This window comes from Neltuma alba, unplaced genomic scaffold (genome assembly GCF_004799145.2).
Source record: "Neltuma alba isolate B1F8T4 unplaced genomic scaffold, ASM479914v2 tig00012143_pilon, whole genome shotgun sequence".
NCBI classification, from domain to species: Eukaryota; Viridiplantae; Streptophyta; class Magnoliopsida; order Fabales; family Fabaceae; genus Neltuma; species Neltuma alba.
In genome coordinates this window covers 283,439-307,216 of record NW_021636692.1, presented here as the reverse complement: position 1 = coordinate 307,216, position 23,778 = coordinate 283,439, and the positions used below count along the sequence as shown (strand labels likewise).

Genomic DNA, 23,778 nt, shown 5'->3' with positions numbered 1-23,778 from the left:
GATCGACAGCAAGTTGACTATCCCCAAGCCTGCGAATACCAGATAGTGCTTGGTGTAGCTCCAGTCCTGCTGTCTTTGAATTCTCAGCTATCTGAGTCAATTGGCGTATAAGGGTAGACTTCCTCTCAGTAATCAAAGATTTGTATGACATGATCTCGCTCTGTGGAGAATGGTCCTCAAAATGAATATTCTGAAGATATTCATCTGTAGATTCTAAGAGGTCCAATGCTTCATCTATCCGGTTTTCAGACAGATAAATATCCAGCTTCTCCGAAAAATCATTAATGTGAACTTCTAGTTCACTGGGAGAAGATAGTAAAGCATCTATCTTATCTTCAAAGGTTGAATGTATGACATCTTCTGATAGTATCTTTGGATATATGTCATCCATAAGATTCTTAACTAGTCTTTGATGGGCTATACAATGGTTTTCTAGTTGCAGAAGTTCATTTTCAACTCCTTTCACTTCCTCTAGTATTCTGCACACAAGAGAGCATATCTCAACCTTATGTTATTGTAACCCATCACAAAATATAATAAGCATTTCAAAATTGCTGCGTCTGAAAGATCAATGCTACAAAGAGAGCCTCAGATCATGCAGCTGATCTTCCTGATTGCAAAATATGAAAATTTTCGTTTGCATTTAAATGCGAACGAGGGAAGCAAGATCGAACGTAGGCCTTCAGCCCATGACATTGAACACCACATACGCAATCAATCACATTAGATCAAGGGCATGCGCATCTCGTAAATGGGAAATGAAATTTGGGAAAGCCTTTTACCTAAGAAAAGCTGAAGAGTGAGCCAAGATGTTTGAATGCAACTCTTCACCAGCGGCTGCCTTAAGCTCCAGAAGTTCAGAACAGAGATGCTTAATGCCCTATCAGCAAAAAATACAATTTGTTTGTTTTGGGAAGGAAACAAATACTCAATTGAACAAAGAGGAAGAGAGGGTTTGGGATTCAAACCCGTCCAGTAATGGATTCAAGCTCAGGCTCGCTATCTCCTCGGTCACTTGAAACCGAAGAAACGAAGGAGCTGGGCTCTGAATGCATCGAACTTTGAAATTCTTGGTGATCTCTGAAGTGGAACCTGGAAGATTCCATGGGAAATGTTGTCAGAGAAACAAACACAAATGCAAAAGCAATGCCTTCGCCAATCGTAAGGTGAAATGGTTTGAACAAAGAAATGCAGGAAAGTGAGAGGATCAAGCATTTGTAGATAACCCTCGTCGCCGTATTGCGGGACGATCATCTTTGGTTTTCCCAGTTGAAACTTTGGGATGTGAGAACGCCAAAAAACTATCAGCCTATATGGGTTGTTTGTTTTTCATTTTGGCGCCACACTACCTATGTACATGTTTCGTTAAAAAATATTACTTTCTGTTGCTAATATAAGATTTTTTTTAATTTTTATTTTAATTTTAAATGTAAGATTTTAATACATTTTATTTTTTATTTTTTTAAAGATAGTCTTTTTAATAATGATAGTTCTAATCAATAAACTTTATTAATAAGGATATTTTAAGAAAGACAACACCTATTTAATATAAATAATTTAATATAAATAACTAACTTAATTTATTTTTTTAATCTATTCAAATTAGTTAACTAGCTTTTATATTTAGTAACGAAGGTACGTTGTTGTCTTAATTTCTCAGTGATTAACCTTATACAAATTCTTACTTTATCAAAGGCAAACTCTAAAATTCAATCATTAGATAGCTCTTCCCTTCTCTGTCAACAAATACGGATATATTATTACTTCTTTTTTTCTTTTATAAGTTTCAATTATTTATTTTATGTAAACTAAAAAATTAATTAAAATTACTTATTATTTTTATTACTCTCGATAAAAGTTATTAGTTATAAAAATTTCGTTACTAAATTAGAATTTTTTGTAGTTAATTAGAGTATCAAGTGAAAAAAGTAATGCTTTAAATAAGAAATATTATATTTTAAAATATGCAGGTCTTTGTAATAAAAAATAAAAGCAATATATTGTATAAAAATAAAATAACTTGTTCTGATTCCTTATTTTCATAACAGATATTAATTGCATATAAAAAGAAGAAGAGAAATTTAGTCTGTTATGATATGAATTAGTTCAATTATCCTCAAACATTTTCAAAGTTAACGAATGATTTCTGTTTTGAACTGTCTTTACACTTGTATTTTGACGAATACACGCTCATGCGATTTAAAACTCCGTAGTAATAATTTTACAATAACGCTTACCGAATATTTTGCCAATGTATGCAGATATCGAAATAAACTTCGTGTCATTGAAAATCACAATATTCCCAAAGCTAAGACCAACAGAGCATATAAATTTATTAACTTACTGCGTTAAGCTTTGGATAGAAAATTCAAAATCTTTGCAGGAGTGCCGCTAGACAAAAAAGCAAGTTGCAGGATCGTCTCTACTGTAAATATCCATCTATCATCTTCTTATCCTCCTAGTTCGCAGACACTTGTACATGTAATATTGTTTGTCCAGAACCCACTGATCCAGTTCATGATCCTTCAAGGTTATCTATTCCTAGCAATCAATCTGCAATCTTATCAACCCATTCGTGTGTCTCTTACGTAATTCTCGTAAATTCCTAGTCCAGTAATTAGGTTCTGAAACTGATCCTGGAAAATCCCTCCCGTTAGCTTTATATGCATGTCGTTTACTGTAATAAGAATTTTAAGACGCCTTTTATTTTCTTTAAGTTGCAGAAGGGAAGGAGAGACCAATTCCAGCAAATGCACTAACCCTAGAGGTGGAAGGGAATCAAAGGGACCTTAAAGAAAAAGAGAAAAGTAGAACAACAAAGTTGGCAAGTCAGTGTCAAGCGCCAATTTACTGATAATAGTGCAAAACAGGTACATATCCTTTTAGCCATTCTAGTTAAGCATGAGCATCTTACATTACGGTGCACCACAATTAATAATTGCAGGCTGGTCCCAAAACTGGTTGCAGCCGTACCAACCCGAAAGATTTGCTTGCAACGCATGAAATTATGAGCTCCTTTATTGAAATGAAACAGGTGATTACAATGTCCAGGCCGTTTGGAAACAATTTGTCAAACTAGTCACTATCAACTTCCTTTTCACCCCCAACTTTGCAGAACCCCTATCACTGTCATGTCATAAATTGATAGACATGCGAGAGCGTCTAGGGGATCCGAGTTTTACTGTTTCTTAGCGCTTAAGTTTCAAAAACTCTTTCAAGTTGCCAACCCATTCAAGTGAAAGAGAAGCTTTTTGTGCCTGCCATACGTATCAGAATAAAATCATTTTGCAGTTGTGAACATGATAAGGCCGTGGCACAGTAAAACACCCAATTTTTTATATGATGACAAACAAGTATAAAAATGCAACAAAAGTGACGCCCAAAAGAGCTTTGTTTACGTTCAGAAAGAATAAAGAGGATGGCAAGCAAAGACTGGAAGAAGAGATGCATCAGAAAACCAAGGCTGGCTAGCTCCTCTTTTTGATCTCGAACAAATATTTAAGCTCTAAGTGACACCTTCTGTCATCATCTTCAAACTGTTAAACACGATACCGGAAGGAAATTAGATGTGTCAAGCATTATGTGGATAGAAATCATGAAGATGGTCAAGTGTCAAGTGTTCTGCTTCACCATACCTTAAGTTCAGCAGAGTAAAGACCTCTTGCAAGCGCGCCAGATGGAGTGACCTCCTCGTTCAACGCATGGACATATGGTTCTTTTTGAGGAGCAAAAGTACCCAGCATTCCTTTGTTCTGGTCAACTGAATAATAAAGCCAAACAGTTGAAACCAAATTATAAACACAATACATGAGAAACAGGACACTACACAACATATGAACAGACATATTTCCCTTTATCAATATGAGTAACCTATAAAGCTATGAGACCTAAAGAGCTACTCCAAGCTGAATAGCCTATCGATCATTATATGCATTTCCCAGAATCTCAAAAATAAAATATATATAACTTGAAACAAAGTCATAAGAAAAGAGAACAGTTTCGAAACACTAATATTTGAAAATCACGATAGTGATCTTGCAAACTGAAGATTAGGTGAGAATAGGCGTACCTTGAAGCCCAGATTTCCAAACAGTGTTGGAGTATGCGAGGCCAGATACAATGTTGTGGAGGACACTAAATTTGAGCTTAAGCTGATAGCGAGACCCTTCCCTGAGAGTGAATAGGACTCGACCATTTTGGTTTTCATCCACGGGCAGCGGAGAAACAATTTCACCAAAATCATCAGACACAATTCCAATGGAATGGAATCTCACTTCAGGATCCACTTGCCCTAATCATCAACAAGGAACCCAACTTAAAATAGAACCACCGCCATAAGTGCCATAAAGTATATATAGAGTGCGAACAAAATCCTCAAACAAACCATCTAAATCACTTTCCAAGCAACCCAATAGTTTCTCCTTCCACCTCCTTAGGCTCTCGTCCTCCTGCAAACCCCGATTACTCTCTCAAATTGATGCTCGATAGCAGAAACTTAAAGCTTTCAGAAAACCCGAATAAAAAACAAGAAATACATATGGAAATGGGGGAGGGAAAATGAGAAAAAAGATCACCTTGTCGAGTTCGATCTGCTCCTTGAGAGAAACAGGAGGAGCAGGAACAAAAGCATTGACTACCCCGCCAGTTTTATGATGATCGGCTTCTTCTTCCTCCTCTTCTGCTTCATCTTCCTCTTCATTTGGATTTTCAGGCATTTCTGGTCTTGTTGCGGGAAGCCCTGAAGATGGGCCAGCAGCTTCCTCCGCTCTCTTACCTTCCATCTTTCCGTATCTGCGATGCTCTGTAGATTTTTGCCACAATATATTCAAAAGAAAAACAGGGAGAGAGTGGGGGAGTCCGAGTCAAAGGACTCGGTATATAAAGGCACAAACTTTTTCTCTGCCCTGTGCGTGCCTTGTCTTTTTGTCTGTTTCAGCGTTAGCCATTTAGCCTTAATTCCGGCCCCAGCTCTGTCGGCGCATTGTTTTGCTAAAGTGGTGTTATACTGGATCCCGGATCGAGTTGTTTCCATCGGAGAAATAATACTTTGTTTCTTTTTCAATAAATACTGAATTTCATTATCTCACAGTAATCAAAAGATAGCGAGCGGCCATCTAACGGAGAGTCTCGCTAAACTATTTGTAGCAGCAACATCTTCCCTATACACATGCCTAGACCCAAACAATTTCTCGATTCTGAATCTTTGTCTTTCGCTTTTTGTTAAAAACACTAAAAATAGTTTAAGAGTAAATTATTTCACTAAGGATAATCATGTGGGTTTCCTTGACGAAGTGGCATAAATAAATAGGCCACTGATCAAGCCTCTGGCCGTGAAATGTGAACGGACTGACTGAGATAAACATTTCACTGAAAGATGAAGTTTTACCTTTTTTTAATAGCGAAACAAAAACAGTTATATGAGTGATTTTGCTGATCTTAGAAGTTAGAAACCCAGTTTAACCTTTTTTCCGAAATATATCATTAGGAAAGAAATTTTTTAAAAAAATTCATTTCTAATATGATTATATTTTTCATTTTGAAAGTAATTTCTTGGCTTTACAAATTCAAACTCTCATACGAGAAAAGGCATGAACAACTCATGAGGCGGGACCGTTATCACGGATTGTTTGAATATAGACGCTCTGTTCATACTTGCGTTTCCCTTCAAGATTGACAGCCCAAAAAATCGTGGGATAGTAACGTCGGGGCTTCTTTTTCTGCACTTTAAACCTGTGCTGCATGATATTTGCTCCTCTATTTTCACATTCAGAAATTCAGAATATTCGAGACACACAGCTGAACTCAGAACTTCAGTCTTTGCTATACTTTTCATGGTCGTCGTCGTCGTCATCTTTTATTCACTTGTTGCACAATCAATCAATACCACATGAAAACTTCTTGTCACTCCATTGGTAACTATAGCCAGGGCTCCCACAGAAGGAAATCAAAGGATATCATGAAGCGTGCCTTCCTTATTTTGTTTTCCGATTGAACTATATCACAAGATAAGAACACGTAAAAACTATGCTTGATTCAACATACCAAGTGCAAAAAAGAGTTTTTTTTTTTTTTTTTGGTGAGAATCTGGAGAACGAGCATGAGCTAGTCATCTGAAAGGCTCAACTGGTGCAGTTTCTTCGAGATATTGTGCAGCCTTGAAGCATTCCATGGCTTCCACTAATGAAGATATTGTACCCTCAGCCTTGTGAAGAATGCCAAGATGGTACCAAGCAGAAGCATTCATTCTGTCATGCCGTAGAGCATCCATCAGGTACCCTCGAACTGCAGCATTCAATTCTTTACTGCACCTTCTGAGAACCAACGCATTAGAAATCAAGCTTGGGACGTGATTGGGATCAATATCCAAAGCTTCACGATAAGCTTTTAGAGCCTCTTTATAAAGGCCCTTTGCTTCATATATCAGACCGGTTGCATGACATCTAGAAGCAGAGTATAGTTTGATGCCCTTAGACTTTGAAAGACACGCTCCTGCATCATGCCATTTTGACTGGCTTATGTATAAGAAGGCAAGATCATGCCATATTTCCATTTCCAATCTCTGGGTATCATCTTTGACGTCCTGTCTCGAATAGATTGTAAAGGAGACAAAGGTAATTAAACAGCCAGAAGCAATGGTTCTTTCCGAAAAGAACCATATTTCTTCCGTGAGATTAATCAACCATGAAAATGCTCAGAGAGAAAAAATGTATATAATAAGCGACATGATGCGTATTAATTCAGAATTTTAAAAGTAAGTTCAAATAATGAGCATACCTTATTTAGCTTTTCCTCAGAACCAAAGTTTGTGCTCTGAATTTGAAGAACAGCAAGAAGCTGAATATACGTTTCGATGCCACTCCTTAAACGGCCCTGCGCAATCTGAAGTTTAGCTTTTGTTCGCAGCAAATTTCCTTGATCCCATTTCCCAGTCTGGTCCAAAGCAGCATTGATAACAGATTCAGAATCCAAAAATCGACTTTGAGCTGATAATATCCTGGCCAGTAGTAACCACCCTTTAATATTAGACCCTGCTTCCAGTTCTAGCAAGCATTTGGCATAATCAAGGGCAGCATCCAACTTTCTCTGTTCAGCATATTCTAAACTGAGATGGTATTGGATCAGCGGGTTTCTCATTCTTGTCATTCTGGAGGCAACTTCCAGGTTGTGAAGTGCCTCAGATTGTCGTCTGTACCTCTCTGAATCAGAAATGGACGATTTTGAATGTGCTGAAAATGATAGACCAAGGAAGCAATAGGCAGAACTTGCTAATTGATCACATCTTCCTTCCAATTTCTCAAGCAATCTGCGAGCAAAACTTACCCCTTCTCCAGCAAGACTAGGGTTCTCACAACAAATCTTTGCTGCCATTAACAAACCTGAAACATGTTTTGGGTCCTCTCTGCTACATAACATTTTTCTAAGAAGTCCCAGTGCCACCAAGTCCTGACCTGCTCCATAATAACAAAAAGCAAGTGTTTGGCACTTTTCTGTTGGATTGACAGAGGAGGGGAGCAATTGTTCCAATTGATTGGCTAAAGCTGTCAAATCCCCTGAAACAGACAAAGCAAATGAAAGATGATCCAAAATTGAAGGATCCCACTCAATTCTATTGGAACAGACCTGTCTTAACAGAATCATCAAAAGAAGTATAGCCTCTTCTATGTTATTTCTGGGTACATATGAGGTGTCCATTTGGGAACGAAGACTGGGAGGACTTGCTTCCACTCCACTATATAGAAGAAAAACAGCAAACTCTTTCTGAATCTTTGCTGTGACTTTTGCGTCAAGATTCCACTTATGAAGAAGTGCCCGTCGGTATGACATAATAGCTTCATGTGGACTATCTGCAAGTTTCCACAAGTGAGGAAGCAACTCAATCACGCTACTCAGAGTCTCCTGCAATTTACATCCAACACCAAAGTTTTCAGGCAAGCCTCGGGGTAATGAAGATTCGGCCATGTCCAGAATAACTTTGCAAGATAGGGCAGCTTCTGCGAGAATGATTTTGAAATATATGTCATCAGATTGATTGCCTTTTGTCTCCTCATATTGATATGATTCAAAGCTTCCCCTAAATTTTCTAAACGACCGAAGTTCAAAGGAACAACGCTATCTTGCTTGACATCAGACAAATTTGCATCAGAATTTCAGCAATGACCGGCTAAAATGATCTCTTTGTGATGAACTTCAAGCAAAGAAGGCTAATTATTTAACATGATAAACAGTTCAAGTAATGCAGCGCATAGGGTGATAAATCTGCTAAGAATAGAGATAATTGAAATAGGTAATATATGGCCTCGAGTGATAGGAACAAACTACACAGAAAAACTTTGTCAAGAGAGAATGACACAGTCACGAGGCGGCTGCGTATTCTGATAAAAGGACATCCCGAAGTTGAAAAAAAATAACCTTAGCACTTAGTCAAGTATGCATCACACCTAATAACTAGAACCAAAAGTTTATGTCAGATTGGACACATCAATGTGCAGATTGAAAAGAACAACTACGTTGTGAATCAAATTATGAAAACAACAGTGAGGGTACCTTTAAACTTTCCAAGAGCCTGCAAAGACTTTGCTTTTAAGAAGAATGCTTCCAACAGTAAGCCAACAGAATGAATGGACAATGACCGCGTAGCATGATTCTGGGAAAGTCTCTCGTGGTGCGTTCCCCTTTTGGCAAGAGAACTTTTAATCATGGAAGCTACAACCTCCGTATCTATTTGCTCAAAAACATGCACAGCAGCTTCTATATTTCCTTTCTGATATTCACATTTTCCCAAACGAGCTCTAGCTTCCTGCAGAGTGCTTACAACAAGTAAATAACTGAAAATTATGTACATTGTTCAATACATGTAAAGCCCAAAGAGTTTCCCGAAAAAGTTACCGAATTAAAAGCATTAAGTTAACTGAATATAGCTAGTTCATTGAGGAAGAGGATGCATCGGCTAGCTTCATATGAACATGATGAGGCAAAAGTGTGGGTATTTAATAATTGGATGTAAAATGTAAAATCCAGCCATTATATGTCTCACTGACAAAAAAATCAAGAGATATTTCCAGACAGAGGCGCTCTCAAACTGGGCCTATGAGTCTACGAACCTGTGAGGCTATGACGATAGCCTCTGGTCTGATAGACTTCATTAAGTTGATCATAAAAAATAAAATGAGTCAAGATGTGTGACTGATCTGACAATTGATGCTGGGGGTTGTTCAATTGATTGGGCAGAGAAAGAAGATCTAAAACCAGCTTGGATGTAATTAAGGAACCAGGAGAAACATGGATCACTTCTTGATTAGATACTACACAAGCATGTAGATTCTTTTCTGCGGGTTAGATTAGAATGAGCATAGCATACAGTGACTGACAATTCCGCACAACAGTCAAACGCAAGGAATTTGGAAGAAACCAACCTCATAATTCAAACAGCCACTTCCACAAAGGGATGATTCAACTTCCTCGATGCTGTTATCATCTTCTTCTCTTAATGGCTCCTCTGAGCATAGGCACTTCATTACCTTCCGCACACCCTTGTTGGTATTGCCTTTCCTGTCTGCTCTGATTCTATGCCCCATTAGTTTTATCTTGACTCAAAAATCTGTCAAGGGCAAATATTAATTTATCAAGTCATACAAGATGAAAACGGTCGTTTCCTAAGGTATAACCAGAAAATACAAGGTACGCCAGTTCTAGCTCTCTATTCTTTTTATTTGAATCAAACGAAAAAGAAATCAAAAGCTGTCAATAAACTCATCAAGAATATAGTATTATACCATATGGAGTAGAATTGAACCTCAGAAACATAAAAGCATATTTGACTCCAGCCAACAATGGAAAAACAATAATACATCACGTAAGAAACAGTCACAGATAAACAGCTATCAGAATCAAGGCCATTTGAATCGTTAAAAACCACGCGTAAAATTGACAACGGACGGAACAAAAGAGCAGGCTTCATGACTTTAAACAAACCATGATGACTCAAGTATAAACAACATACGCATACACAAATTGCTGTAAATTCGCCCCAGAAACCAGTAGGAGCCATGAAACCAAATATATATTCGACATAAACAAAGGAAAAAGTGAATACCTTTTGATTTTCCAGCATGAAAAGCAGAGGGTGCGAGCCCACAGCCTGCAAACAGCCACCCCCATGACCGAATTTTTTTCTAATCAATGCATCCTAAAGCTTCAAGAATCTTTCCTTCTTTTATCTAGCTTTCCTTTTTTCCTTATTTTCGTGATTTATTTTCTGTAACACATATAATTAGAGTGCAAATGATAAGAATTAAATTCGGGCAGAAGCATAAGCCACGTCAGGCATTAAATTCCAGGGGCAGAAGCACATGATAGCGCACGTCCAGGCTATCTTTTTATAAGCTTTTATCAATTAATTGGGATCAATTTCAATGTATATACTCCTTTTATTCTAAATATAAGAACTGTTTTTATAGTGTAATTAATATAATACTTTTTTATATATAATTATACTATAAAAATAGTTTATATTTAGAACCGGAGAAATATATAATAGGGTTTAAATGTTAAATTAATATATAAATCTTTTGCACGTACAAAATGAAAAGAAAATGTCTCTCTGTGGTAAGAGGTGGGGAGAGAGATCACTCTTTGGACAATTCGGGGGGGAAAAAAACAGGAAAAGAGAAAAAATAATTCTTTGGTTTTCATAGAATCATTGCCTTGGGCTCTCCTCGTGGGGAACAAAAAAGGAGAATTAGACAAAAAAACCCGTAGAGAACAATATTTAGTAAGAAGGATCATAAAAATTTAAATTATTTTTTAAAAAAAAAATGTTTAAATATATATTTTAAAATACCAAATTACTCCTTCCACTTCCTTCGTTTCCCTCGATTTTGTTTACATTTAGGAATTAAAAAAAAAAGAGTAAAATATATCTATTTTCTTTCTATTTAATTTAAATTACAGAGATCTCTCTTTATTTTGAAAATCTATATGAACCTCCTTAAAATCAAAATATACATTACACAAACATTCCTTCCAGTTTTGAAATTTAACTTTCATCTATGACTATTAAATCATAACATTGACCTATTATTTTGACTAAAATAGTCCTCCTTAATATATACTCTGCAACAATCACTGGTAGATAACAAGAGAAATGCAAAAAGAGTTTGAGAGCAAATGATCGTGTTATCTCCTCCTACAATAGTTTCTAGCACCTACCGCCAAAGAATCATATTTCTGGAATTTAAAAGTGCGTAAAAGCCTTCATGATCAATAAGTTCCAAGGGCTCTCTGATTTTGTGTGGGGGGGTGGGGTGGGGGCTAATAGAAAACGAGAGAACTCACTACTGTCAAATACTTGAAATCTCGTATAAGAGAATATAGAAAGATTAGTAATGAGCAGTTTAGTCTTTTAAAAATTATATTTCAATACATGGTCCTTTAAAATAATTTTATTTTTTATGATCCTCTGTACTGAATATTTTATCTGCGGGCTCTTTGTTCTAATTCTCCCAGACAAAAAACCTCCATCTCCATGGCTGATACTTTTCAAAGAGAATTAGACCTGGGTTTCAAATAAAAACTCAATTACGCGCAGGTATATATGAAAATAAGAAATTTTGACAAATAAATGCAGCTGAAAAATAATTAATTTCTTATTTGAAAATTGTTTGTAGGTCTTCTTATTTTTTTCTAAAGAAAATATTCTCAAAGGAATGGAAGACCAACGTCTCTTATCCAAAACTCCAACTCTCTATTGGGAAAAAGTATGGAAAAAATTTTTATTAAAAAAAATTTATTGTTATGGACCTCAAGTCCAATGGTTGCAACTTGCAAGACCTTTTTAAGATAAACATAAATTAAACTAATTCATGTAAGACCATGTTTGGTATAATGAAAATAGAGTTTAAAGAGGAAAGGAAAAAGAAAGCAAGGAACGTCTTAGCAACACGGGTTGCCTTCCCAACGAATCCAGTTCCCAGGATTCATTCATCTCGCAGGTCAGCGGGAACTTCTTTAAGATCCATAATTTTGTATCAAATTCACTTTGTAATGTTTATAATGTGGACAAAATTTAGGTAAAATTATTTATTTCCACGAGTTTAAATTTATTGGTGAACTTATAATTTCACATACACATTTGAACAATTAAAATTAATAAAATAATGAGTGAGATTAAAGAATTTAACATAATAAATATAAATAATTTGATCTAAATGTTATCCTCAAAATATTATTGTCACATGGGAAATATGAGAGGACATCATGTTATTCCAAATTTTAGATGGGATTCAAATACCCTGTCTCTTGAACAATGCATTTGATGAATTATATGAGTTGCCTTATATATACGGGTTTGTTAAATCTTAAGCAACAAGCAATTTCTTATGATAATTTTTTTTAATTTTAATTCCAATTCTTACCACTTATTTTTAGTATTTCATACCAAATGGGGGCTAAATGTCTCTTTGTTGTACTTTCTTGCATGTTAGCTAATCGTTATTTCGGACTCCACCTAAAGATCATTCAAGAGTTAACTCTTTGCACCTGAAAAGTATAGTACTTCTTCAGTATTTAATATAATTACTCTATGAATTATGCCTTATATTAAGTATGAAAAGAAATTTGCAGAATTTTGAGTAAGTTGGTATGAAATTTCTTAAATATATTCCAAGTGGAGCACAGTCCCGGCACAAAAACAACAATAATTGGGCAGCGAAACTTCCGCTCTTTCCTTTGATGCCAAGTCCCAGTTCATACACGGATGCCAAATGGCTCAACAAGTACATTTTACGAGTCAGGATCACGTTTAATTAACGTCCGCTTCTCCCAAATACTACTGCACAGCCTTGCGGTTTTTACCGTATAATTAAAGTTATGGTTTTGCAAAGCCGAAACACTGCACAAAATATTATGACTTTTTATCACTAGGTGCAAAGCATGCAAGACGCAGTTGAGTAAACCGTAACATCCAGAACGGTAAAATGGGAATGGAATTTTTAAAAAAGAGGCCTCATATTTAGCACGTTTGAATACCAATTACCACTGATTAAAAGAATAACAATTACCAGGTTTGTATTTAGCCTTTTATATTTGGTATGAAAGTCGAGGCAGTTTTTATGGGGAGAAAAACAGAGAATTCACAACTTTTGTTGAAAGTGCCTATGAAATGTAGGAATTCAAAACCTGAGACAGGTAACTCAGCTTAGTTCACCAATAAAATCTTCTAATTACACCAAAGGAAAAAGAATGCAGAGTAATAAAATTATACCATAACAAATTAATTTTTTATTCACTGTTTCCCCCTTCTTCTAATAACTATATTACATGAACAATGTTGCTATTCTGCGAACATGATACGCTCATATTTATTAGACTCACAATCAAAAGTGAATTGAGAGAACTTTAAGTTGTTGTCACAGTTCTCATATATAAGAATCAGATAAGACTAAAGAGATTAAAAAAAAAAGAAGAAGGAAGATCAATGCAATTTAGGGTCAATGAATACACACACACACTGCACATTCAAAACAAAAAATGGAAAGCCGCGATATTCAAAATGGAAAATTTATCTATCCAGTGATATTTTTCAAAAATACTTCATCCGTTCCTTATTACAAGAGATATTTGATACTTATGGCATGTTCCCATATATAAGAGACACTTAAAAGTTGTCTCTATTTTTTTGTATTGATTTTCTATTTTACCCCCTATTTATTTTGTCTCCAACTCATACTCTCTCTCTCCCACTTCTCCTTCTTTTAATAATTTAATTGTTCTCTCTTATACTCTATCTCCTTATTAATGGGGGTATTGTTAGAAAAAACATTATATTTTTACACATTAATTGTCCTAACTAATTTTAACTATTTTTTTATCAACGTAATTTGATTATTTGTTCCTTATAATAAGGAATGGAAAGAGTATAATATAAAATAGTCCAACAAACAAATAGGATCCATCCGGGGCACACTTGAGGAATTTTCCCAACAGATCAAGAACGTCAATTATTTAAAGTACTAATGTCGATCCTTCGTTTCCAAGCTGGATCAGTTTTCGTTTTGTTCTGTTTATGGAAAAAAGGGGAAATTATGGATGAAACCCTGAAAATTTCCGTCGCGAACATAACGGCGTAAAAATGTTCTGAATTTGAACGGAGGCACCAAGTCCCATCATCGCATAATTGCTCATTGATTCTGCCTATGGGAAGCGAAGGGCTTCAGCGTCCAAAAGTCTTGACACTTCACTCTATTATGACCCCCTATCTTCCTCATATTAAATTCAATCATTTACTATAATCCACACAATTCTATGCTTTCCCTCGGTTATCAATCAATCATTGAACGCAAAATCAATCAACAATCAAATACAGTACCTCTTGATTTCCGTCAAAAAAAATCTTGATCCGTCTTGAATTCTTGAGGGCCAGAAAAACAGAGACAGAAACAGTAAGATAGATTGAAAGAAAAGATTTTCCTTATGGATCACAATTTATACAGGTAGATGCACAACGCAGATGCAAAGCCAAGAAGGCAGATTTTTCAATTCTGTGAACAGCAAACAAACGAGAGGCAAAAGGGTTTTCTCTCTCGGTCCTTTTCTGTCCAATGGGATCGCCCCACGTGTAGGATGGGCCTCCTCCGGTAGATCACAGCTGTAAGAAGCGGCCGAGCTGGGTGGGGTTGACGATGCCAGGAAGGTGGGGCCCCTCCTCTTTCAACAAGTCCGCTACTTCGATGTATCTTTCGCGCTTCTCCGGCGGAGCCTTGGCTTCTTCCCCCTCGCTCCCCGTGACCTGCCCTTTCAACTTCTCGGTGGGACCCCCCTCCGCTCGGTATGGTGGGTCCCAGGGTTGGCCGAAGAGAGTCCCTCTGGTCAGGAACTCGTGGGCCAAGTATCCGGCTAAGAGCTGATTGGATGAAGCGGGCGGCTCAGACCCGGGTCTGGGCTTATGATCCGGCTTCAGCATTTTGGCCAAGACTGAGCTTGAGGGTTTGGGGGGGTCAAAACTCTCATCTCTGTCTTTGCGCTTATTAGGGGCAGAAGGGCCATTAGCAGGCGTCAAGACCCGACGAGGGGGCAAACGCATCGTTTTGGTACTCATGGCAATCCGTCTGCATGCCACGTCAGACCCAAAACTTTCTTCAAAGCAGAGAAGACGACACGACAACCAGAAAAAGTAATTATCGGGTAAGGAGGGGCAAAACCGTAAAATCACAAGTCGAAGAAACCAGAAGATGGGGCGGATCGCGGCCGGAATCTGGGATTTTGGGAGAAGTGTTGCGGCCACTCTGGTTTTTCAGCAATTGAAAGACGAACAACGAAAGAAAGAGAGAAATAGTGGGGAAGAAAGAAGGATGAGGCCGCAAGAGATGAGAGAATGACGAGACAGGAGCAGAATGGGCTACGGGGCTCATAGTTGATTATTTATAGGAGCGAGTTTTAGTGATTGCCCCTCCAAGCTTATTGATATTACGAGTTTGCCAAGGCCCGTTAAATGACTAAAACACCCCTCTCACGAAAAACAAATAAGAGAAAGTTGTTATGGGATCAGGATGGGTTAGGCGCGAAAAAGAAAAGAGAGTTATTGTGTCCAAACAATAAATTTTTATACGGAACTTGTTTTATATTTACTACTACTGGTTCTTGAAATTTGATATCTTTTATTATCTTATTTGTACAAAAGTATTAAAACTATTTTTATCATATTTTTATTCTTTATTATGTAAAGATTCTTCATATCAAGTATGGGAAAATTGCTGGGCAGTTTCCCTTCGATATCTTATACTCTTCTGGTCTTAATATAAGATCCATTTAACTAATTTGATTAGATTAAGGAAGTTAGGTAAGTTAGTTAATTATAAGAAATGTGACATGTTTTTCCTAAAATACCATAATCAACTTTCTTAATATCCCCTCTTCCTCTTCTACTTGATTATGGTTGAGGAAGTGTCCATAGGGGTAATTTAGAGAAAATTGATAAATATGAAAAATGGGTCTTATATTTAGGACAAAAACCAACTCAACAATTGGGTCCTATATTAAAGACCGGAGGAGTATTGTAGTTTTGTGGTATGATAAAATTTCTCCCATGAAAATTAAACCCTTGACTTCTAAATACGCATCTCATTTTTTACCGTTTTAACCAGCTTCAAATGGCTTTTAATTACCTGTGTTTATTTTGAAAAAATGTGTACCTATTATATTTTCTTAAAAAGACTTGTTGAAAAATGAAAGTATAGAATAACTGTATTTAAGTATTTCATTTCTTTAATACAAGGTATTTGCTATGTTGACATCGTTAAAAACCAATGTGAATCAATAGTGATTTAACCGAGTATATAAGACTTGTCAGCCTTGACTAAATGTAAAGATTTAAATCTCATTGGTGGAAAAAAGTTGAATGATGAAAGTTGCTTTAAATTCTACTCAACGCTGCTCGGATCCAGCAAATGATACTGAATACCACGCATATATGCTAAAAATCAATGGCAAAATCTGTTTCATATGTGATAATAAATGTTTGTATCTGTATATCGATAATATCTGCGACCTCTCAATTTTAATATAAAAACTACTTAACTGTTATAAATATATTAATAAAATAAAATAAACAGTCAATTAATTATAATAAATATCATATAATCTTTCTAAAAAAAATCTTACATATCGTTAGATTATGTATTAATTTATAAATTCAGTAAATTAATTTAAAAATAATAAATACAAAAAATAAAGTAAAAACCTTTTAGCGAAGTCATGTGATATGTGAAGCATACTGTATACTCTTATTTAATAATTTGATAGAGCGTTTTTTTTTTAAAAAAAAAAACTTAACCAACAGATTTCAAACCCCATCTAAAGACTATACGCCTTGTATAGGAATTAATTTTAATAGACGTTTTAAGAATATGCGTGTGCTAATGAGCATGACAAAAAATCTAACACCGCTGGGAGTAAAATAAAATAGAAGTTACTGTTACCTCCACTATTTTTCTTGAATCCAAATTGCTTGCAAATTGCCCGGGCTGCTTCATAATGTTTTCATGGTAACTTTTTATTTCTTTTTAAATCACAAGCTTGTCTCTACACGCTTTGACATTGAAAAGCCAGCAAATTTTAAAATAAACGCTCGAAACTGTAAAAGGAATCCTAGTAGATTTCATATGCCTACGGAATCAAAAATAAAAATCACTAGCACGATACTTAATATAAAAGTTAGTTTAATTTTTAATTTGATCTTAAACACAAGACCCCAACTCACTTTTTTTTTTATATTTATCTATTTTTTTAAAGTAGTCATTGTAATAGTTACACATGTCAAATATTCCATCCAATAATAATATTAGCTAACATATATAATTAGTAAGGATATTCTATAAAAAACAATACATATTTATTATAAATAACTAACTTAATGAATTTTTTTAATATCTTAAAATTAGTCAATTAGCTTTTATATTAAAAATCAGATATGATACAATTAGTGCGCAATAGTAAACTAAAGAGTCCACTCATGATTGATCAACAATTCAGTGAATGATTGATAAGTTTGAGTCCTGAAGAAGACATCTTTATAGGGAGAGAACGTTATAAATACTAAAGCAGATTATTCGAATCGTAATATAAAAAAAAAAGTGAATAATTGATCTAATTTGATGTGGGGAAAAAAATCTAACCCTTCGCTCAACTGTATGTATGTTTTTTGTTTTCAGTTTATTTTTTTTTTTAAGGGTCCGAATCTGAGAATTCCAAGTTGACAAAGAACCAAAGAAACGCCTCTTTGGAAAAGTCCGATGATCACGTTATATTCCCACATGTCAAGCAATGAAGATGAACCACGATACAATGTCTCCTTCATCGTTGGTCTCCCCAATAATATACTCAACTAATTAGGGCATGACTCGTATTTTACAAATACGTGGATATAGATTTTGCTATTAATATGAGAATTTTGTCCATCGAACCATCGAGTCTGTGGATATTCATGATGACTTTTTTTCAACGCAGCCTCTCTCTCCTGAATTGTAAACTCAATTCACTCGTTTATCAATCTTTTACTGAAAAATAAAAGGAAAAAGTCGATTAGAAATGACGCAGAGCATTTTTTTTTTTATATACAAGTCAGTGAAAGAGTTTTTCCAGGCCTTTTTTTAAAAAAAAACAGAAAAATAGATTCAAATAAGACTGAACTCATAACAAATCTTGCATACTAAAAGTTTTTCAAATTTGATTGCTGGCACGGGGCACTATCTAGGCATACAAATCTTACGTCGTTTTTGGGCCATTCAAGGTGCGAGACTGTGAGCTAACAGCGTCGGCTGACTTTTCGTGCTCCGTCCTTGAAGCGGCCCCTGCCCCTACGGAGAAATGTCTTTCTTGCCATTATATTAAACGCTTTTAGTGATTGAAAAACTGTTAATCAAGATGAGAAGCAGGATTCAGTTTTTCATACTCCAATTTTAAAAATTAACATTGATTGATACTTCTCTCATGTTTTTTTTTTGAGTCCTGTTAATAAACTTCATCATTAAATTTTTAATATAAATATACTATTTTACCATTTATTCTTATTTTATAGATTATTATTTGGTTTTTAGTGAAAAATATACATATTAAATAAGATAAAATAAAAAACTATGTTGAATTTTAAGATAGTAATAAAAAGGTTTAAAATTTTTTATTTTAACATGACATGTTGAAAAGGACCTATAAAAATAAAATTAAAGGAGTAATTGTTTGTGTTGAATAATTATAACCACACCAGTTTATGTGCATTAATATTTTTTGGTCAATAGGCATATGTATGTCTGAGGTTGAGCTGAGTAAATAAATTCTATAAGCATTTCTTATTAATAGCATGTTTTAATATTCAGAGTCAAATAGCAAATGTTGGGAAAAAAAAAGAAGTCAAATAGCAAAAATTAGGTGGGTCACAATTCATCATTGATTTGCGCACAGCGCACGGCCCGCCCAATAGACGGAGTGGGGAAAAAGGAATTGCTAGGGTCCGTTGTGGTTTGAGAGTTCAGCTGAGAGAGAAATATTGTTAATTTTGCGCCAATCTTCATTTTACTGTCAGACCTCCGATCTTCAATTCCAGAGCGCCATGGTGCGGGGATCGCTCAACAATCTCATTTCTCGTTCACTTTCCCTCGCCGGCAAGTGGCAACAACAGCAGCTCCGCCGCCTCAACATCCACGAATACCAGGTCATATCATTTCCCCATCTTCTTCCGCAACCGTTTTTGTGAGCTACAGCGGGAGCAATCGAGTGCAGACATGAGTTTCCTTTGTTAATGAACTAATGCGTTGATGTTGCAATTTTGTTTTCGTTTGTTTCTCCAATTCTTCTCCAATTCCTGTACATTTTTTAAGGAATCAAGAGACTGATTTTTGTAAAGTATGACGATGCTTTGCTCTAGATGCGTGATTGTTCGTGTTGAGTCCGCAACTTCTTCTATATGATTTTATAGAAATGGCAGATGCCTATTTGAATTGTTTGATAAGTATGGCTAGTTAACTCCGACCTTCCTTGAAGTCAGGGAGCTGAGTTAATGAGCAAACACGGCATCAATGTTCCTAGAGGTGTAGCTGTTTCGTCTGTTGAAGAAGTCAAAAAGGCCATCAAGGACGTATTTCCTAATGAGAATGAGGTAACTGATATACAATGCTGCCCATCAGATTAACCATGCCAACAGAATTTTATGCGCTGCAGAAAGGATGATTTTCGAATTTGCATTGTGCAATGTGTTTATTGAAACTTTGATTCCCTTTTCTCCTCCTACACTAGGAAAAAATGTCTTGGTGTTGAAATTTGTGAACGATAACAAGCCATGAAACTTGAATTATGGTGCAGTTGGTGGTTAAAAGTCAAATCTTGGCTGGTGGACGAGGTTTGGGAACATTTAAAAGCGGTCTCAAGGGTGGAGTTCACATTGTTAAGACTGATCAGGCTGAAGATATAGCTGGTAGTGTATGCAGTCTCTAATATTTATTAAGTTCCATAATCATTCGTTCTCAATTTCTCTGTCTTACTAAATTGCAGAGGGTTCCTTTTAATAAGCTAAGTGAATTCTCATTTTTGGTGGAATGTTGAGTCGATTTTGATTGGTATTTTCTCCATTCCTATGAATAAGCAACAACTAACTAGATCACTTAAACTAAAGTGTCAGTTAAAATTAGTTAAAAACAATAAATGTATAGATATATAATTTTTTTTTTAAATATATCTTTGTTTATTAAGATGATGAGTGAGAAAAAGAGATGAAAGAGACATGTAATTAATTGGGGTAAAAATGGAAAAAGTGTATTAAATTTTTAAACAAATACAAAGTGTTGCTTATATATAGGACCAACCCTATGTGAGGGAATGTTGCTCGTATATAGGACTGGAAAGAGTATACTATTGTGAGCCGATGAACTCTGCAACCAATATGCATTCTGATCTTTGAGTAGACTCACATGTCTATACAGATATATCCAAGTTGCAGGGTATAAACCAGAGATGTGGCCGAAAAATAAAAAGGATAATATTCAATGGGTTCTCTTATTCTGAAATTATGGCATACTGCTGCAGTAGTAAAATATCTAAATTGTAATATTTTGAACTTGCTATCATTTAAACTTGACTCAAGAATGTGTTCGGATCATTCTAAGCGATTTAAGTTGTGCTAGTCATGGTTTTATCCTTTGTTGATTTTTTCTCTTGTAATAGCAATAGCAGCAACAATATTGTTTTCATTGTTCAGGGAAGATGCTTGGACAGATACTGGTTACCAAACAAACTGGCCCTCAGGGAAAAGTTGTCAGCAAGGTTTGACATTATTCAGTGATTTTATCTTCAAATATGCTAGCTCTTTTACCATGCATTCATGTGGCTACTATATTTGTCTGGTGAAGCAAGGCTTTGACCCTTGCCTTTAATTGTATTGGTAACATTTACTTGAATAGTTGTGCTTCGATTTTCAATGGCAAGTTAAGCTATGTTTTCTGAACTTGCAATAGATCTTACTTGTTATGCGTCACTGTAACATTTGTAAGTTTGTACTTGAACTTGCTAGATGGAGGATAACATGGTGCTTGCGACTTTTAAATGATACTTCATAGGATATATCTCAATGTGCTACGTTGTGTTAAGTTATTTCAATGATGACGAAGGGGTTATTGCTTCAGGAAGAGTTCACTGTTTGACATGTAATTCTCTAATTTACACAGGTTTACTTGTGTGAAAAGCTTTCACTCGTGAACGAGATGTACTTTGCTATAACTTTAGATCGCAAGACTGCTGGTCCAGTAAGTTCCCTCTCCTATATCAATAGTAGATTATTAATCTTAATGTATATGCGATGCTACCCTTTATCTCTCCAATCAAGAGGATGGTAATTTGATTTCTTATATTTGTTTTTCTATTTCAGCTGATAATTTCTTGTAGAAAGGGAGGAACCAGTATTGAAGACCTGGCAGAAAAATTCCCTGACATGATTGTAAAGGTTTGTTATGAATGTCATTTCTCTTGTATTAATTTTCCTATTGAAGCAGTACAATTGCATTGCACAGTATTTAATGCGCTCATTCTTTCTTGTAGGTACCTGTTGATGTTTTTGAGGGACTTACTGATGAAGGTGCTGCAAAGGTTGTTGATGGTTTGGCTCCCAAAGTGGCAGATAGAAATAAATCAATTGAACAAGTGAAGAATTTATATAAACTGTTCTGTGAGTGTGATTGCACCCTTTTGGAAGTAAGCATATGCAAGTCTTAGCCAGGTGTACTTTCTAGGTGGTATTTAAATTAAAGAGCTAAAATGACAAGTCGGTCATTTTCAACAGATCAATCCCATAGCAGAGACTGCTGACAACGAATTGGTGGCTGCCGATGCCAAGTTGAACTTTGATGATAATGCTGCATACCGTCAGAAAGAGATATTTGCTCTTCGTGATACAACTCAAGAGGATCCTCGAGAGGTTTATTTACATTCCCTATAATTTCTGATAGTTTTTATATCTTTGTGTATGTTTGTGCTTATGATGCAGCTCTAGGGATGTGGCGGTTTTCGCATTATTGATTTATGCTTTATAATCAAGGCCATATATTCTACATTCCATCTTGCTTTCTTTCGTGGGGTATGCGTCATACCGTTTGCGTCTTTATCCTTGAACAGGTTGCTGCATCAAAGGCAGATTTAAACTATATTGGGTTAGATGGAGAAATTGGTTGCATGGTCAATGGAGCAGGTTTAGCAATGGCCACAATGGACATAATTAAGTTGCATGGGGGCACGCCTGCTAATTTTTTGGATGTTGGTGGGAATGCCTCTGAAAACCAGGTAATGTTTTATGGATAAAATTTTTTGGTTGCTCTCACTGTGGTTGCAGATTCACTCTACTATAGTATGGTTATAGATTCACTCTAATATAGTAATCAAGTTGGTTCACTCTTGGTTTGATAATCTATTGATGGTGCTCGGTGCTCGTTTCTTTTTCTTTTTATGAAGTTATTTGCTTATCAGCAGATACTTGCTTGACCTTTAGATAACTTCCATCTTATCCTTTTTATTCCTAACTATTGCCATGATGCAAGGCAGGTGGTTGAAGCATTTAAAATTTTGACAGCTGATGACAAGGTGAAGGCTATTTTGGTTAACATATTCGGTGGCATAATGAAGTGTGATGTCATAGCAAGTGGAATTGTCAATGCTGCTAAACAGGTTAATAAAGCTCTTCTTTTTAGCAATCAAATGTTTCCTGGCATCATCTTATGGTTGGGAATATAAGGATAGTGCTATCTGGAACTATCTGATTTTAAAAGGCTAACAAAGTCAAGAAAATGCGATTCCTGTTTATATCTGATCTCTTGTAACCTCATAGTTTCTTTCCTTCCTTCTTTCTTTCTTTCTTGTTTGTTGTTGTTGGGGCGGGGGGTGGTGCCGAATGTATATTCAAGAATACTGAATGTCGTCTGAGGTCTCTTTAATACGTCATTAAACTAGTTACTCGAGATTGATATGCCTGAATGTTTTTCTACTTCAGTGGAACTTCTTCTGTCTTATCGTGACCTTATATTGGCATTAACTTGGCTATTGTCTTAAAGGTTGCACTAAAAGTACCTGTAGTAGTTCGTCTTGAAGGCACCAATGTCGATGTAGGAAAAAGAATTCTGAAGGTAACTGCTATATGCATACACTCCCACATGCACATGCATACTATCTGATTATGAATATTTTTGATTTGGTAATGATGCTTAATTGGTTTAACAGGAAAGTGGCATGACATTAATAACGGCAGATGATTTGGATGATGCCGCTCAGAAAGCAGTTAAAGCAGCTTACAAATGAAAGGAACGCTTTTGTTCAATATTGATAAATTTGTTTCAATACCGCACATTTTTGTGTTAAACTGACTGGCTCGGTCATGATTCGTCCGAGGAAACAAATTACGGAGAAAGGCAATTGATGCAGGAGATTGTTGTTGAGCATTAGAAGTGGCCCTTTAACGAGGATTACTTCTTATAGTTGTTCCTTTGAGCTTATGCACAGGACAGGCGTCTTCCTCGCCTCATCAAGTGTTACACTGTCTGCACTCGGTTCATTTTGCATTCTCCTATCGCAACATTTTTCATAGAAATAATGGTCTTTCTATTAAACTTGTCCCGTTATCAAGGAGCTCAAGCCCTCAAGTGTTAGTTTTCTTTGTAATAATTAGTTTTCTTTGCTATCATTATTACAACGAAACAACTGAAACTGAAGGGGAAATTAACTATATATTTTCTGTCTTGGCCCAAAAAAAAAAAA

At 35.8% G+C, this 23,778-nt stretch overlaps 4 protein-coding genes across 8 annotated transcripts; 1 reads left to right on the top strand and 3 right to left on the bottom strand.

The window, feature by feature from the left end:
- The first annotated feature begins 462 nt into the window (after positions 1 to 462).
- Positions 463 to 23,778, top strand: LOC114723477 (succinate--CoA ligase [ADP-forming] subunit beta, mitochondrial). The gene is made up of 13 exons (XM_028909658.1): positions 463 to 474; positions 18,977 to 19,201; positions 19,535 to 19,645; positions 19,849 to 19,960; positions 20,741 to 20,805; positions 21,207 to 21,284; positions 21,407 to 21,481; positions 21,577 to 21,729; positions 21,818 to 21,952; positions 22,150 to 22,314; positions 22,573 to 22,695; positions 23,079 to 23,150; positions 23,245 to 23,778. Exons 2-13 carry the CDS (start codon positions 19,100 to 19,102, stop codon positions 23,320 to 23,322), a joined length of 1,269 nt encoding a protein of 422 aa, XP_028765491.1. The 5' UTR covers positions 463 to 474; positions 18,977 to 19,099; the 3' UTR covers positions 23,323 to 23,778.
- On the bottom strand, positions 3,231 to 4,964 carry LOC114723478 (rho GDP-dissociation inhibitor 1). Its single transcript, XM_028909659.1, has 5 exons — positions 4,575 to 4,964; positions 4,385 to 4,448; positions 4,070 to 4,291; positions 3,636 to 3,760; positions 3,231 to 3,536 (listed from the first exon to the last, which is right to left on the bottom strand). Exons 1-5 carry the CDS (start codon positions 4,779 to 4,781, stop codon positions 3,468 to 3,470), a joined length of 687 nt encoding a protein of 228 aa, XP_028765492.1. The 5' UTR covers positions 4,782 to 4,964; the 3' UTR covers positions 3,231 to 3,467.
- LOC114723474 (protein NPGR2) lies at positions 5,500 to 10,257 on the bottom strand. Of its 5 annotated transcripts, XR_003738250.1 has the most exons (6): positions 10,094 to 10,257; positions 9,414 to 9,598; positions 8,545 to 8,797; positions 6,775 to 7,991; positions 6,043 to 6,580; positions 5,500 to 5,931 (listed from the first exon to the last, which is right to left on the bottom strand). XR_003738250.1 is itself a non-coding variant. In XM_028909652.1 (5 exons), exons 2-5 carry the CDS (start codon positions 9,573 to 9,575, stop codon positions 6,107 to 6,109), a joined length of 2,106 nt encoding a protein of 701 aa, XP_028765485.1. In that variant the 5' UTR covers positions 9,576 to 9,598; positions 10,094 to 10,257; the 3' UTR covers positions 5,500 to 6,106. The 5 variants fall into 5 exon arrangements, 4 of the variants coding, with proteins under 4 accessions (XP_028765485.1, XP_028765489.1, XP_028765487.1 ...); XM_028909652.1 differs by having other exon boundaries at positions 5,500 to 6,580; XM_028909656.1 differs by lacking the exon at positions 10,094 to 10,257 and adding an exon at positions 10,001 to 10,018 and having other exon boundaries at positions 5,500 to 6,580.
- Positions 14,639 to 15,079, bottom strand: LOC114723504 (uncharacterized). Its single transcript, XM_028909685.1, has one exon. It carries the CDS (start codon positions 15,077 to 15,079, stop codon positions 14,639 to 14,641), a length of 441 nt encoding a protein of 146 aa, XP_028765518.1.

Excerpts from the sequence above, each read along its gene's own strand:
- LOC114723478 (XM_028909659.1), bottom strand. The coding sequence starts at position 4,781 with ATGGAAGGTAAGAGAGCGGAGGAAGCTGCTGGCCCATCTTCAGGGCTT. Across the intron at positions 4,449-4,574 it reads AGCAGATCGAACTCGACAAG|GAGGACGAGAGCCTAAGGAG; the intron begins GTGATCTTTTTT and ends CGGGGTTTGCAG. Across the intron at positions 3,761-4,069 it reads TTGGAAATCTGGGCTTCAAG|TTGACCAGAACAAAGGAATG; the intron begins GTACGCCTATTC and ends TTTATTATTCAG.
- LOC114723474 (XM_028909652.1), bottom strand. The coding sequence starts at position 9,575 with ATGGGGCATAGAATCAGAGCAGACAGGAAAGGCAATACCAACAAGGGT. Across the intron at positions 8,798-9,413 it reads GTGGCTGTTTGAATTATGAG|GAAGCTAGAGCTCGTTTGGG; the intron begins GTTGGTTTCTTC and ends AGCACTCTGCAG. Across the intron at positions 6,581-6,774 it reads CTGAGGAAAAGCTAAATAAG|GACGTCAAAGATGATACCCA; the intron begins GTATGCTCATTA and ends TATTCGAGACAG.
- LOC114723504 (XM_028909685.1), bottom strand. The coding sequence starts at position 15,079 with ATGCGTTTGCCCCCTCGTCGGGTCTTGACGCCTGCTAATGGCCCTTCT.
- LOC114723477 (XM_028909658.1), top strand. The coding sequence starts at position 19,100 with ATGGTGCGGGGATCGCTCAACAATCTCATTTCTCGTTCACTTTCCCTC. Across the intron at positions 19,202-19,534 it reads TCAACATCCACGAATACCAG|GGAGCTGAGTTAATGAGCAA; the intron begins GTCATATCATTT and ends CCTTGAAGTCAG. Across the intron at positions 19,961-20,740 it reads TCAGGCTGAAGATATAGCTG|GGAAGATGCTTGGACAGATA; the intron begins GTAGTGTATGCA and ends TTCATTGTTCAG.